This window comes from Galeopterus variegatus, unplaced genomic scaffold (assembly GCF_000696425.1).
Source record: "Galeopterus variegatus unplaced genomic scaffold, G_variegatus-3.0.2 Scaffold15, whole genome shotgun sequence".
Classification (NCBI taxonomy): Eukaryota; Metazoa; Chordata; class Mammalia; order Dermoptera; family Cynocephalidae; genus Galeopterus; species Galeopterus variegatus.
In genome coordinates, this window is record NW_007726126.1 from 987,682 (window position 1) to 1,004,435 (window position 16,754).

At 37.5% G+C, this 16,754-nt stretch overlaps 1 protein-coding gene and 1 pseudogene across 4 annotated transcripts in view; both read right to left on the bottom strand.

The window, feature by feature from the left end:
• Positions 1–210: 210 nt before the first annotated feature.
• Positions 211–1,188, bottom strand: LOC103585275 (annotated as a pseudogene).
• A 212-nt stretch (positions 1,189–1,400) lies between these two features.
• NARS2 (asparaginyl-tRNA synthetase 2, mitochondrial (putative)) overlaps positions 1,401–16,754 on the bottom strand; it is a 140,246-nt gene continuing 124,892 nt past the window's right edge. For all 4 annotated transcript variants that reach the window (XM_008566129.1, XM_008566118.1, XM_008566123.1 and 1 more), the window contains 3 exons: positions 7,250–7,347; positions 5,280–5,306; positions 1,401–2,264 (listed from right to left, as the gene is read on the bottom strand). In XM_008566129.1, the coding sequence (XP_008564351.1) occupies positions 2,120–2,264; positions 5,280–5,306; positions 7,250–7,347 (270 nt within the window). In that variant the 3' untranslated portion in view covers positions 1,401–2,119. The remainder of the gene's footprint in view (positions 2,265–5,279; positions 5,307–7,249; positions 7,348–16,754) is intronic.

The following is a 16,754-nucleotide window of genomic DNA, read 5'->3' on the forward strand; positions in this document are numbered from 1 at the left end:
TCTCAAAACTCCCAAATCAATGCACTTCTCACTTTAGCAGACCATGCTTTTTATTTTTTTTCTGCCACTTACAAAAGGTAGGCTATATTTACTTAGAGTCACAAGCAGTTGACTGACTCAGTGTGACTCAAGACCACAAAGAAACCACTTCTCTTTCACTGAGTCCTGGGGCTGAGACCCAGACTGGCAGGAGAACTGCTTGGGGCCCGGTCATAGGTTTACAAGTTTCTCATGGAGGGCAATCTCTGACTATCTGAGATCGGCCAGGTATGTTTCCATCAGAAGGTCACTGATGTTGCTGTTGAGCATGGTCTCAAAGTCCTCAGAAGCTATTTTGGATACTTGGTTAATTAGGATCATCAAAAAGTGGCCCAAAATATTGTGAGCTGACACCTTTCCAGACAGTACATCCTCTGTATACTGTAACACTGTGCTCAGGGCATGCTGGATAAGAGCGATGATGCCCCTCCTACTTGCTGCAAGTCACCTGAGAGTCCAATCACCTCGTTGAGATCATGATCAAGTCAACTCCTACGTGTTCAGTGTCATAATATGCACATTTCACTGTCAGGGATGTGAACATCCTTCCCATGGTCCTCCTAGGGAAACCCACTAAAGTGCTTACATAGGCCTTGATGCTCCTGCAGCCATTCTGGAGACTCGTGTTCACAGTGAGGTGAATGGGGTTGGGGGCCTTCCAGCTATAGTACTCATGGATCAGCACAGAGTGCTCTATGATGTCATGACCTGTAGCGTACTAGCCCAGGATGAACTGATTTGGAGAGACTTTTTTTTGCAATTCATACATGTTCTCAGCAAATTCCCTGTCAACACCCACTCATCTTCTGACTTGTTGTGTGGTACTGAAAAACAACTGGTGAACTCCACTGAGTGCTTGTCAACAGTTCCCAGCAGAGTCCAAATAACTTGGGCAGTGCCATCGTTGTGTCACTTGTAGCTGTCTGTGATGGAGGCCAAAATGACCAGGTGCAGCCTGACCACACGGCTGCTGGGGAAGAACCCTGGGAGAGCAGGACGAGGCAGTGAGGGTCCTGGGGTCTGCGCTGGGGCTTGCGCTGAGGCTGGAATCTGGACTGGGGCCACGGTGACAGCCACTACTGCTACCAGATCTGAGGATGAGGCCAGAGGCACAGCTGGAGCTTGGGTTGAAGCTGGGGCCTCTGGCATGACTGTGGCTGGAGCAGCAGGAAGAGTACTTGCTGGTACTGCAACGTGGCCACCTTGTCGAGAAAGAAGGAACTCAGGGCCCCATGCTACTTTTTGACACTAGAATTACTCATCCTTTAGGCTTAGCCATATTTCCATTCTCATTTTGGACTGAAAATACCTTTGTTCCAAATTTTACTAGGAAAGGACCAAATGAAATTTAAAAATAGAACTTTTTTACTAGGTATCAATTAATCTATTTTATTGATTATTAGAGATGTTATAAACATCTTATTTAAACTAATCATAACACAACAGTGATTAGAGAGCTTAAATAATTAATACAAGATTTCATTAGCTTTTATAATTACAGATCAAGTTATTAAATGTGATTTTTTTCACTCAGTCCAATGAAAGATTTTAATTCAGAATAGCAACTTCATTAAATCAATTAAGACCGTAAAAAGGAATATTTTCTTCTGCAATGCTTAGTAAAGTACTAAGAATAAGACGGGCATTTATTACAGGTTAAATGGCAAGGGAGAAAAGATCCAACATTTTATTTTTAGCTATAAGTTGTTTCTCAAAAGTTATATAGGGAAGTGATCTAATGATTAAAGACAGAGTAAAATATACTATCTCATCTTGTCGTAGAATTTGAAAGGACCTTTGAGACCATTTAGTTCCATTTCTTCCTTTCTTAATCGAGGTAATAGATTTGAGAGTCCACTTGCTATAAGTACTTCTTGGGGCAGTTGGTTCATCCTTCCATCAAATACCCTTGACTTTCTAAGAAAATCATAATCAGTTCTATTTTTCACACATTATATCTTATGGCACAACAATTACATATTGAAATCTGCATTTTAAAAATTCAAACTTGCATTCTCCCATATGCATATTCATGTGTAGTGCCTCTCCCATGGGTGCTTTTCCTTAACCGATCTTCCAGCTATAAAAGACATGAATGAGTAAACCTTGGGAAAGGGATGACATCTTTGATATTGTCAACTCCCAAGATGCACTGCAGGTAGCGTTCAAATCCCATCCCAAAACCTCCATGTGGCACAGATCCAAATCGACGAAGGTCTAGATACCTGTTTTTTAAAAACAGAGAATCATCATCTATAAATGCTGTATGAGATCAGATGTTATGATAGAATTTTTTGTTTCAAAAGCATCTTGCAATCATTTGTTATTGCCCACATCATTGTGGTAGACCAGTTTTTCCCCTCCACAGATAGATGATGGAAATTGAGAAATTACAGTGATCTATCTATCCAAGGTTACCCAAGCAGCTGTAGAACCTGTCACGTAGTTGTGGATTTTGGTCACTTGGTCCTTTTTCTTTTCTAAGTTATCTACACAATTATGTAAAGAAACTTGCCTCATAAAGCTATAGAGAAATTTCTAATAGCTTTATTAATTTTCTTGAAAATACATTCCTCTTCTATTTCTTGGTATGTTAATGCTTTTTTTTCCTTACCAAAATCATATTGTTCAACACACGAGAGTGAAGAGTTTTGCCTGATACCTTACAAAAAGATATTCCCTGGATTAGACTGTAAGCTACATCAGGGGCAGGAACTGTGTTTCACTCAACCTTTTATCTCCAGGGAGGTGCTTACTACATGAAAACTTATTATTTGAAGGCACAAAAATACATGCTTGAGTGCTGGAGTGAGGAGAAACTTCCAATTCTCTGCTTCACGCTTAGTGAAGATGCCCAGAGTCAATTTTTCTGGCAGGCTAGACAGCCTCTGAAGGCCATGCACTCACATTCTGTTCCCACTTATGACCGCAGCCATGATTGAAAGTGAGATTCCAATATACCAGCATGGGATAAAGTTATTTTAGGAAGAGAAGAGGAAAAGGAAGACTCTATAAATATTTTTATTATGTCATTTGGTGGGGAAATTCTTAAGTTATATAGAATTGATTAAAACAGGTTTATAGCTTCTTGAATGACTGATAAAATCAATTCCACAATAAGACTTAAGTGCCATAGCTGGTAGCCATTTGGCTCCTCAAGCATAAAGATAGTCTATCACCTATTCCCCACTGTTAATAATAATGAATACTTGTAGTGATATTTTAGGAAGTTAAAATTAAGGACTTATCTTTCTAAAATAAAAGATGAGTTGCAACTAGATGAATTGCAACCAGTTGAGAGACCAATCTCACAGGGGTAGCCAGTGTAAAACTTCAGGTTAGTGAGAACTATAAGAAATAATGGAAGGAACATAGTTTTAAATAATTAAGATGTTTGGTAGCTGAATTAACTTTGAGTTCATAAGTCATTTGATTTAGTGATAAAATGAGATGAAGGGCACACCAAACCACCTGTCACAAACAACTGCAGGAGTGGAGCTGGCTGACGGATGCCCAGCAATAGTCTTAATGGGGCTAAACTTATGTATTGATCAAACATTGGGATGAACATCAACAAACTGAATTCAGCAATAGAATTCACTTTGTAGCGTTTCTCTTGCCTTTGCTTTGATAGATGGAAAAAATCCACTACTAAGGAAAAAGTTTTCTAATTGTGTATGTATTTGTTTGCTGTTAAATTGATTCTAGGGTAGCCAGATTATAGAAGAGATGCTACAAAATTCGTGGAACTAGTTACAGATTTTATTTGTATATGGCATGTAGAAATGAGAAGTGAGTAAATCCTTAGACATCTAGGAACTCATATTCCACCCACAGCATGGTGGAACACTAGCAGAGATCACAGAGGTGAAAATTTCTAAGGTCCTTTTTACCTTGAATATACTATGATTGCCAAATAAAAGGAAGCAAATTCAAATAACAAGTATTCATATTCAGAAATCTTACAAGCTTGAAAACTTTAACTGGGAAAAGAATAATACAGAAAAGATCAATAAAGACCAGAAAAGTCTAAACTTACTTAACCAATAATTAAAATTTGTATTTAGGTCTTTATTAAGGCTACTTCTTACACACTATGAGTATTATCTCACTGACAGAAAGAATCTGAGATAAAATACATAAGCTTGCTCAATTAGGCTTACCTACCTAATAGCAAGACTCAGAACAAAGAAAGGAGAAGGGGTAGGAAACTAGCATATACTGAGCTTCTACTCTATGTATGAGGGTACTTGAAAAAGTTCGGGAAAAACAGAATTAAAAGATAACAAAATACTTCCATGAATTTTCTGAAGTACCCTTATAGATATTTAACCTATATTGTTTCATTTTACCCTTACAATAACCTGTGAAGTAGATATTATTATTCCATTTTATAGCCTAGAAATCCAAGACTCTGAGAGATTAAGCCTAAGATCAACACTAGTAAATATAAGGCATTCAAGGGCCATTATCTAAACCCAATTTCAGCTTTTTTACGTCACTGAAACTTATCTTCTTCATTACCAAAAGGCAAGTGTGTAACTTTCCCCTTCCTCCTTCTGAGGACACCAAAAGTATTAATAATATTGTTGATATTATACCAAGGTCCTGAAGGAGTACTATTACAGAAGTATAATGAATAATTTGTATATATTGAAAAGTACTTGAAGAAAGGGGTTTGCAGAAAGAAAATCAGAATAACTTTTGGGAAGTGAACATATGAGTAAGGACAGCCGGTCTTCCCTAAGCAGCTCAAATTTCTAAAGTTTGTGGAATCTTAGGAATCACTTAGCTCAAGTCCCAATTTCACACATAGAGAATCTGAAGCATAAGGGTTAAGAGCAAAGATTTTTGATTCAGAGAGATCAAGTCCCAGCTTCATGCTTCTAACTGTGATCTTGATGAAGTTAGTTAATATTTCTAGGCCTCAGGCCTAGAGGGGTAATTAAAAAGGGGATAATAATAGTACGTAACTCACAGGGTGTTGTGATGATTACATGAAGTAATATATATATGAAACTTTTAATACAGTTATCTGACTCACAATAAGTAATAAATAAATGATATTCATCATTATTACTATTTTTCAAGGACCCAAAGGGTTATAAGTAATCTTCTGAGTCCCCTATTCACTGTTCTTAACACTCTTCCATAGGGTCTTGTGAACAGAAGTAAAAACTCTTCTATGTAACACTCAGACAAGCAGCTAGAATAAGAACCGCTAGGGGCCACATTCTTACCATTGGTAGACTTCTCTAAGTCCTGATCTGTAAAAGGAAAATAACAAAATTCTTTTAGGGAATGGCAATAAGATAAACACATTAACCACCAAACATTTATTCTGGATTGTGTGCAGAGTTCCTTATAAAGAAGTACACGATAAATCCTGTACTCTCAAATAACATGTAATATAGTTAAGGAGCTAAAACTTGATAGTAAGTTAACAAATAGCCCAAGGTATCATCAAATAAGTGATACAGACAATAAATGCTATAGAAAGAAAATATGATCCAGAGCCCAAAAGGGATTCATCTGAGATGAGTTTATTGTCCTGTGATGTAAGAAAGCATTATTATTTCTAGTTAAGGTTGTTGAGAGGCACATATAGACAAGGAACACACAGATACAACTTTCATTCTATAACATTAAAACAATAACAGATTCTGAGGCTGTGAGGCTGTCTTCATAATATGGTTGTGAAGTGGTTCTTGTTTAATTTGAGAAATGTTAAAATTTTAAGCTCTTAGTGTTCATTAAAATTAATCTCAGCCCTTTAAAAAAAGTGTTTGGGACCACAGTATATCTGAAGGAATCAAGACTAAGAAAAAATTCAAATACACAAAAATACAGAAAACATGAAGAGTAGCTACAGAAAGATCCCTGAGATAGGGAAATACATATATCCATTTATTTAGGAAAGATAAATTTGGATATTATCAGATACTAGGTAAACATATAATGTTATGAGAAAAAGTTTCCTGGAGGAAGGAAGCAAGCAAAGAAAACAGACCAATTAATCTTTCAACAGATGAGGTTTCTTGGCATGTGTGATTTTTATTGTGCTTTTAAAAAAACTCAGAAAATCCTCAGATTCTTTCCATCTGAAGAGTCTGACCCTCACTCACTTCAATTCCACAGCTTTCCCAGGACTTTATAACATAATTGTATAGAAAGGAGCTAGTAGTGTAACTGATAAAACGTCTTCCCAGAACCTATTTATCCCCTTTCTTCTGGATCCTAAACCAATAGGGCAGTTCAGATGACTGGGATTACAAAACTATGTCATCCAAGAAATTTATAGGTTGGGATCATGGAAAAGTTGTCAACTATTTAAACATTTCTCCATTAGGAAAAGAAGGCTTTACAAATGGCTAATTTAACAGGATATTTTCAAATAATTATGACTTTCCCAGGTTACCACGAAAACTGGTATTATCTGGAGAGAAGGATTAAGCATACAGACATGAGAATGTCTCTTCTTTTTTAAAGTCTGGCACAGCAAAAGTTGAAATCATGGGAAACAGAGGTTTACAACTTTGGTTAGTTTAGGAAGTCATTATAGTTTGTTGGCAGATCATGCACATACAGGAGTGGTAGGTCTATTAGAAATATGATTCTCTACTTCCCATATCCAAAACATTTTCTATGTTTTATGGATTCATTTCCCAGGTCTCAAAAAGTAAGTTAAAATAAAGTTATTCAAATAACTAAATCAAGACCCTTATATAGTAGAGAACCTGAGGAGGACAAATCTGCTTATTCTAAATGCTAGCTTAGCAGATATTTTTAGTAGTTTTCTTTGTCCACCTTTATCCTTTCCCTGGTTCAGAGTCTGTCTTTATATCACTGTTAAGAGTCTGCCAATCATAATTGACAGCAAATAAAATTTAATACAGATAAGAGAAAAATGTAGGACAAACTTTGAGAGGGAAATCTCCCTTCCTCTTTTTATTATTAACTTTTTAGAAAGCTATTTTCCATAGGAAGAGAAATGTACAAACAGTGGGCAAATATCTTCATGGGCTTGTTTCATATAACAGTTCCAGTCTTAAAGACAGGGAAGCTCAGAGAGGTTAATTAATAACTTGCTCAAGGTCACATAAAATCTGAGGTCCAGGTTTGTCAGGTGCCAAGGCCCATTTGCTTTTCTCTGCTACTCTGCCATGACCACCTTTGAGTGCCTCATCTCCAATTTCTGTCTGACCAATACCTGGCCAGGCGCTCCTCTAAGAAATGGTACCGTTCCTCTCTGAGGCTCCCACCAAAGAGTTCCCCAACTCCAGGAACCAGAAGATCAACAGCAGCAACCTAAAAAGGGAAAAAAAAAAAAAAAAAAAATCATAAATGGCATTACATTTTCAGGTGATTCTACCAACAGCTTATCAAGCAAGTGGAGCTTTTAACATTTTGACAACTGGCTATTTAACTGCTTACCAGAATCTTATTTATCTATTCATGCTCCCTGTTTCAACATCAAATGTTTAATATTACCTTTATAATACATGCTACACAAATTGGAGGTGAACAGTTTCCTACTGTACCATTTCTGTAGTGTACTTAATAAAAATGTGTTATCTTTACTAATGTGGCATAAACATTAATTATAAAAATGTGATATTGAAACTTATGAAATATCAAAAATCACCTATCACCAGACAAAAGCAATTACATTTTGGGGCTGGACAGTTAGCTCAGTTGGTTAGAGCATAGCGCTCCTAACATCAAGGGCCCAGGATTCCATCCCCATACCAGCCAGCAACCAAAAAAAAGAAAGAAGCAATTACATTTTGGCATATTACTTTTCAGTTTTTTTTTCTTCTTCTATGTTTAAAAAGAGTAATGTTAGAGATCAAATTATACATAAAAACTTACCATTTTAATTGTTTTAGGAAAAATATATTTTTCCTATGCCAGTAAAAATATTTCACACATTTGTTTTAATAGCTACATAGTTTATTATTTAGAATTAACATAATTTATTTAATCACTTTCATTTTGTTGAACATTTAGATGTGTGCATTTTTGTTTGTTTTATAAATACTGTGATAATGTAGAGTTTTCTATAATTTGTAGTATTTTGTTAGGACATATAAAATAAGTTCTGATTATTAATCAAAGAAGTACAAATTTAAAAAAGATACCATTTTGGAGTTACCAAAATGCTGAAGATAAGAAAACAATGTCAACAATATAGACAAGAGAAAGAATAAACCAATACTCTCTTGCACTTGATACACCACTTCTGGTTAGCAATTTGGCAACAGGTATTAAAAGCTTTAAAAATGCAATATGCTTTGACTCAGCAATAGCTGAGAATTAGTCCTAACAACGTAATCAAAGATACAAAAAAAGATTAATGTAGAGGATTATTATAACATTATTTATAATGACAAGAAATTCAGGGGTACATTAATAGGAGACTATTAGAAAAATTTTAGACATGGATAGAAATAATACTGACATCTACATAATGAGATGTTTATTGTATCACCACTGTGATGGGATTATGGATTTTTAAAAACTGTTTTCATCTATTCTCTTATTTGTATTTCTTATTTTCTAGAGTAAAGAAGTGTTACACTTTTGTAAGAGAAAACACCAAAAAAATCTTAATAGGGAAAAATGGTAGCCTGATATTTTAATTTGTATTTCTTCAATTACTAGTAATATTTAATTTTTAGAATGTTTATTTGCTACCTGTATTATTTTGTGACTTGTCCATTATTTTGGGGGGGTAGGTTGACATTTTTAAGCCCAAGAGTCTGAAGGCACAGAACTAAGACTTAGTACAACAAATACCAAAACTAGGAATCCATCAAACACACTTTAATCTTTAAAAATGTCACATTATATTATAAAACCTTTTCTTAAATTTTGCCTCACTTTACCATTAAGCTACCCCCAGTTTTGATTTCATAAGTTTTAATTGAGATATACTTTACAAATAATTGAGCTTAACAAAGAATATAACAATTTGAGAATGTGTCCCAAATGCTGTAAACCTCATCTTCATTACTATCATTAAAGAGAAAACATTAGGTATGATTCTCATCACTAGGCTGTACCAAAGTGAGAACATAGATTAACTAATGGTTTCCACTTTTACTAAATTTCCTGCCACTCAATAAACTGGTGAGGAGTAAGTATACAAACAACTACCATTGCTATTGACCACATCTAGGCAGTAATGCTGCTATGAACTTGGGGGACCTACAATGAACAGTGAGGTATTTCAGAATGTGCATTTGGTGACTCAGATGTGGTAACAGGTAATAAAATCCAACCAACAGCTTTCGACAGGTAGATTAGAGAATCCTCCTAATGAGATGAAGAAATTCTCATGGACTACACAGTTAATATAGTTGGATTCTAATCAGGACTCTTCTATACTGAGAGAGAAGGTTCAAAGGGAATTTTTACGGCCACAGAAGGACTGGGATCTTTATTTCACAGTATCTTACTTTGAGACATGGCTAAGATATGGTAGCAGTTGAGAGACACATCGTGATAAATTTGTTTTTACCATCAATACAGACTTTTAATTTAGAATTATAGACGATCAGGGTTGGAACAGAATAGTCAACCAAATGGCTCTCTTGCCTTTGCTTGAAAATACTTAAAGACTAGGAACCTGTACCCCTTGTTTAGAGCATTCGATCCTTGTTTAGCTCTGACTAGTAAGAAGGAATAGGTCGGGCCGGCCCGGTGGCGCACTCAGTTGAGTGCGGCGCTCCCGCCAAGGGTTCGGATCCCATATAGAGACCGGTCCGCTCACTGGCTGAGCGCGGTGCGGGCGCAACACCGAGGGTTGTGATCCCGTTGCCGGTTGCGGTACGGGCGCGACACCGAGGGTTGTGATCCCGTTACCGGTCACGAAAAAAGACAAAAAGGAAAAAAAAAAAAAAAAGAAGGAATAGGTATATTCAAAATCTATCATTTCCAAGATTTCCAAGTAGGGGCGATTCCATGCAACAGTGTGGGTAGTAATTTCTTCTTATGCCTTAAGTACATGCAAAGCTTAAGAGCCAGCACTAAAAATGTCTATTGTCTTAAAAAGATGATGGAGAACAGATATGGAAGAATAGAAAGTAGGCAGTCCAGATGAGGCTAACAGCTTGTGATAATGGAATGAGGCAACCCTCGTAGAGTTGCTCTGCTTCTTTATGTATGGAGTTCATAAAGATCAAACAAGAGATCCATTTCTATGTTGATTTTGCGGCTAATACCCTAAAACAAAAAAAAATCTCTGGATCTTATTAGCACTTTTTTTTTTCCTTTTTGTCTTTTTTCATGACCAGTAACGGGATTGCAACCCTCAGTGTTGCGCCCGTACCGCGACCGGCAACGGGATCGCAACCCTCGGTGTCGCGCCTGCACCGTGCTCAACCAGTGAGCAGACCGGTCTCTATATGGGATCTGAACCCTTGGCGGGAGCGCCGCCACGCTCCCAAGCGCCGCACTACCAAGTGCGCCACCGGGCCGGCCCTTATTAGCACTTTTTGCAGGTCTAAATTATGTTAATTTTGGATCTTAGTTTTTTTAAATGCTATTTTTAGAGAACTACAAGAGACTCATTTATCTTTGACTATAAACCTTTCTTTTAATACTTGAGTTCACTAAAGAATTCACTGTGTAACCAAATTGGCTTTAGACCTTTTTGTCTGGCTTTTATTTATCTAGAATATTTGCAACTGACAGTAATAGTTGTGGAACTGGAAGATTCTGAACCTTTTGAGTCACCTTCAAAATTTTATGCTATGGTATGATACCTATTTTTTTTTCTTCTAAACTTGCCTTCCTAATTTCCAGGGTACCAAATTGGTTATGCCTCACTATTTCTGCACTGGCCATTATAAAATGAAGGTGATAGTTTCTGTACTAGTCAGGATAGGCTAGGTTATGTTGTAGTCATAACCAACCCCAGAAGCTTACAGCAAGGTTTCTCAATCTCAGCAATATTAACATTTTCGGCCAGATACTTCTTTGTTGTGAGGGCCTGAACTGTGCATTGTGGGATATTTAGCAGCATAACTGGCTTCTATCCACTACATGCCAGTTGCACTCCCCTAGCTGTGACAACCAAAATGTATTTGGACATTGCCAAATGTCCTCTTGGGGACAGAGGAGGGGGACATAATCATCCCTGACTGAAAACCACTAGTTTACAACAATGAATTGGCTTTTTTAAAAAAAACGTATGCTACATGTCCATGCTGGCCAGAAGCTGATGGAACGGCTTCTTTCTAAGGTATTGTGGCCGATGGAAAAAAGAGCATGGAAGACTATGTGCTAAAAGTATTTGTCCAGAAGTAACGTACATATGTCATTTCTGCTCACAATTCTTTGGCCTGTGCAAGTTACATGATTATGCTCATGTCAATGGGGCAGGGAAGTATAATCTTCTCTGAGGGAGAAGCAGAAACTATCTGTGTATATTAAAACAGTTTACCATGTTTTTTTTTTTTTTTTCCCTCATCTACTTGGACTCTTTCACTTCCACTCTCCCAACCAATTCCTCACTGTCAATTAAAATTAATGCCAGAATAGTAGCTGCCCTATTTTCTTCCCCCATTCTCTGGGAGAACTTACTAGCATGAAAGCACTTATCAAAATGGGCTATTTTAGTTGAATAAAAGTTTCAGAAGACATCTAGATAAAGTCCAACATCACTACTATATCTTTACTTGGTACTAATTTTGTGGTATGTAGGAACACATACATCATTCATGTTCTTTCTTTGTCTAGACAGTCTGAAAATTCACATTTTCAGGTGGGTAAATTTTCTCCATGTTTCCTTAACATTGACAGTGAAGTTGCTACCCCTCTTAAAATATCTGTGCTTTTTGAGTAAGGCATTCCTTTACAATGCCTAATAAATGTTCTATGACCAAATGGTACTATTTCTTTCTCAGCAAGGACAGATTTACCTCTATGAAGAAAAACCCACAAAAGCCTTGTTATCTTCTTTCTCCATATTAACACTCCTCTTTTCTCCTTTACTTTAGGTTTAATTTTTCTTCAATCATATCAGATACTAAACTTCTTGTTTTTCTTTTATAAATATCTCCTCCAATCTATCTAGAGATTCTGCACACTTTTTGAGAAGTTATAATATTGCAGAGGACTCCTTAACTACAAATACAAATTTTGTACACACAGAGATGAACTTTCTTCTGATCAAAAATGCTGCATTCTCTAAAGATCACTAGAAAAATCCCCTCAAATTTCCATATCTTTTAGTTAAGGTTGGTATTTCAGGTAGGATTCTTCTGCCTTGTGTCTCTTCCTGGTAACTATGGGGCTAATTACTATAGAAGCTACCTATTTCTCCTGGGCTCTTGTGGATATAAAAGGCATATGAAGATATAATACAAAACATGACATAAGCCTGCACGAAATGCAAAACATGCAGGGAATCACACAAAACTCTTCGAGGCATAATGAGAAAAACTTAGTTGTGTACTTGCCAAGTGATTGGAAGACAGAGTGCAAACAGGTTGGAAACAAACAAGTTGGATAGAATATTTGCCAGTGATTACAATTTGCTTTTATAGGATGGCAGGTATGTGGTTTATGTGAGGCTGAGACTGGCTTAAAGAACCAAGGGTAACACAAAGAGGAGAAATTAATCCTGATTAGAGAAAGTGGAGAAGATACCTGGATAAACAAAAGTGTAGCAGGAATTAGATTTTATCATAACTAACCATAAGCATGATAGAAAGTAGTAAGTGCCACAAGAAAAATACAGATAAAGTACTATGAATAATCACACAGACCATGGTCACTATCAAAAGTACACATACTGTTTTACCAATAATGGCTCTTCCAGACAGTTCCAGTGTGCTTGGAGGTTCAGAAAACTACCTGCAAGATGAATCCAACTGTGCTGTCAGTACCCATTTCCTGCCCATTTCAGCTGTTGCATGCCAGGTTATCCAAACAGCTGGACTGTTAGGACATGTAGTAAGCCAGTTAGAGCACATCATCTTTGGCCCTGGGAAATGAAGCTACAAGTTTCTGAATTTCCATTTAGGAAATCTCCATACTTTTTTTGTGATATTATGATATGTATATTTTGGTTTTCATTCACAATTCCTGGCTTGTTCTAACCTTCCCTCACCTTTCTGTCTTGGAGCTGGCCATAAAGAAATTCTCTGACTTACTTTATCTTATTGTAGGTCATAAGACCCCCACATTCCAGAAGGGTTAACAGCCCATAACTGGGGGGAATGAATGCTGTACAGAGAGGCCAACAAGAATCTGAAGACAGGCCTTGCTGGGTTTGTTAGTGTTAGATCATACCTTTTTGTCCAATCACATTTCTACATGGCTGTACATGCTTCAATCATTGCCTACATAATGAGGCTTCCATAAAAACCCAAGAGCACAGGGTTTGGGGAGCTTCTGAATAGCTGAACACATGGCGATTCCTAGAAGGTGGTGTCCCCCAGGAGGCCAAGGAAACTCTGTATCCCCTCCCCCACACCTGTGCTATTGGCCTGGATTTGCGACTGGCATCTAAAGTGGGGGGTACTCTTGGGGAGTAAGCCCTTATCCTGCGGGATCTAACTCTATCTCCAGGTAGATTTTGTCAGAATTAAATGCTAATGTCTGCTGGAGAATGTCTTGCTTGCCAGTGGGGAGAAATCCCCACATATTTGGACATGAAAGTCAGTCTTCTGTGCTGATGATTGTGCTGTGAGAGAGCAGAGGAAAATACAGTTTGTGTGTTTTTTCCCCACTTCTGACACCAATCTGTATATATAAAAAAACACAAAATGAGTGTTTTTCTCTATCCTCTTACTCAGCAACAATCAACACAGCAGATAGACTTCTGACTTCTGTAATCCAGGCCTCTGGAACCTCTGACCAACCAGCTACAAATCAGGGTTCCCACAACCCCCTCCTTGGGTTTGATTAGTTTTCTTGAGCAGCTCACAGAACTCAGGAAAACATATACTTACATCTACCAGTTTATTATAAAGGATATTACAAGGGATACAGATGAAGAGATGAATAGGGCAAGGTATGGGAGAAGGGACGCAGAGCTTCCATGGCCTCCCCAAGTGCACCACCCTCTAGGAACCTCCATGTGTTCACCTATCCGGAAGCTCCCCAAAACCTGTGCTCTTGGGTTTTTAGGGAGGCTTCATTATGTAGACATGATTGATTAAATCACTTGCTAATGGTGATCAACTAAACCTTCAGCCCCGACGGGACTGAAAATCCCATGTTGGTTTTTCCTGTGACCAGCCACCATCCTGAAGCTACCTAGGGCCTGCCAGCCACGAGTTAACTCATTAGTGTAAGAAAGTACAGCACTTTGGAGATGCTAAGGATTTTAGGAGTTATATGTCAGGAGACAGGGATGAAGACATATATATTTTCACAATATTACACTTTTAATTAGATGACCAAAAGCATACTTGTTCATTGCTGTTTATAAGTTTCATCTATGTCTATTTCTTAGCAACACAGATGATAAAAAATGGCACAGGAACCCCTGAAGTAATTCAGCCTTCCTATATTATTCCTTTTCTTGGAACCTCATTAAATCACAGCCAAAAATCAGCCATGAACATGAATTTTTAAAAGTCCTTCTGCATTGACAATCGTCTGTACTTGACGAAAAAAGATAGGGTTCAAAGAGAAAGGAAGGTTGGGCCAGAAACTATGCTGAACTATGCTACAGAAACTATATCTGTAGGTCTGGTGGTTATTAGGAGCAATGAGCTACATAATGAACAGGAACCAGAGAAATCTATCCTTAGGGAATTCACCAGTTGCACAGAGAAATGTCTTCTTAATTCAAAGCTGACCACGTTTGAGCAATTTTGTAAATAAAAGTCTCTACTGTGTTTCTATGCATCTTTGGGAGTCTTGAAATTAGCAGAAGGATTTTAGTTCTGCTGTCCTTTCACTCTCCTGAACAGATAACAATGGAGGCTATGGACAATTTTCCTACACTTTCCCTAACTTCCCTAGCCTTCAACCAAACCTATTTGACTTTGGGCACATCTTCTAGGCCCAGACTGCTTCCTGTACATCTTCCTCCACAGGGTATGAGTTTTGATTCTGCTTAAGTCACACAGCTGCAGTTTTATGCTGTCTAGAAATAGTTTGTGTTTAGTATTCAAGCTGAACAAACCCTGGTTTCTATTTATGACACTCCCTTCTGACTCTCTTTGATTCCAATCAGTGTACTGAAAATAAAACTCAGACCTTGAATTAAAAAAAAAAACAAACAGGCTAGATAGGATCAAGGCCTTTAATACATAACCTTTGCTATGTTAAGTTCAAAGAGTGGGGGAAAAGTTTATTGTCCCTTCCTCTGCTACCTCTCTTCCCACCTATCTCAGCATTTTAGAATACTGATGAAAAACAAAAATTGAATGCCTTTTTATTCCGTTTCTCACAGGCTGCTACTAACAATGGAGCAACATTACATGCTATTACCAAAAGAAAAAGAATGATTCATAAGCCATAGGAAACATGTTTGTGGTTTCAGCCTCTATGAGCTTTGGCTCTAACTGCTGATACAGACAGCATTTCGCCCCTGAAAACAACTAGACATGGCTAGGAAAGATGTGAGTGAGAAGATGCAGATGGGCTACAGGCAGCAAGGACTGGAAGAAGATTTTGGCTAGTATAATGGCTAGGCAATTTTACTGCTTCTGCTGCCTGAAAGAAGCAAAAGTGTTACAGTTTGTGAAGGTATTAATGGCTTCAAAGGAGTGGAATTCTCACCTCACTCGGAAACACATGTTCCCTTTCCCTCAGGGCCCAGATAGATTTACCGTATTTCTTTCTTCCTTAGGGAGCTCTAAACTCCAAGTGAGCCAGGAGATAACAGCTGGGGTCTATACAAAGGTTCATGCATGAATTCCTCCACTTGAGAGAGGAACACATTTCTGTAAACAGTACCACCCTTCTTATAATTAAAGTCTGACCTCTGGGAATCACTTGTGACTCCTCTCTCTTCCTTACCTTCCACTTCCAGTTTCTTTCACAGACCATTGATATTCTTTGGGAATGTTTTAGTTTCATTTCTTTCTCTCCATTTTCACTGTTGTCATTTTAGTGTAAGATCTCATGTCCCCATTTCCAGGTTAAAAGCAAGAGCCCATTAATTCTCCTACTTGTCCTTAATTGCCTCCTTCCCCCGTCTCTCTTGTATGCCACTTGTCAGGTTAATCTTTTCATCTCGCCATCATCTAAAAGAACATATATGCCTCTCTACTGTTAATGGGATCAAGCTCAAGCTGTCTCTAGCACTCCAACCTCTCTATAATTTGTTCTCATCTTGCCTATCCATCTTTATCATCCAATAATTACCTAATATTTTCTATAATATTTTAATTTTCAAAGCAATTTTATGAACATTAGTTCATCTGATCTCCACGACAAACCTGTGAGGATACAAGGATAGTACTGTAATTGTCTTTTATTTTTTATTTATTTATTTTTTTTAAGTTTGGGAAATGCTGTATATTCTCTCTGCCTCACGGAGACTCCCAATGCACATTTGCCATTTAAAGCCTCTGCAGTGAAGAAAGCCTAATTGATTTCCCATTTTATCACAGAGGCCTTTTTTTTTTTTTTTTTGAATTTTTATTTTGTCAATATACAATGTAGTTGATTATTATGTCCCATCACCGAAACCTCCCTCCCTCCTCCCTCTCCCCCCTCCCACCCAAGTGTGTCCCCTCCATTTG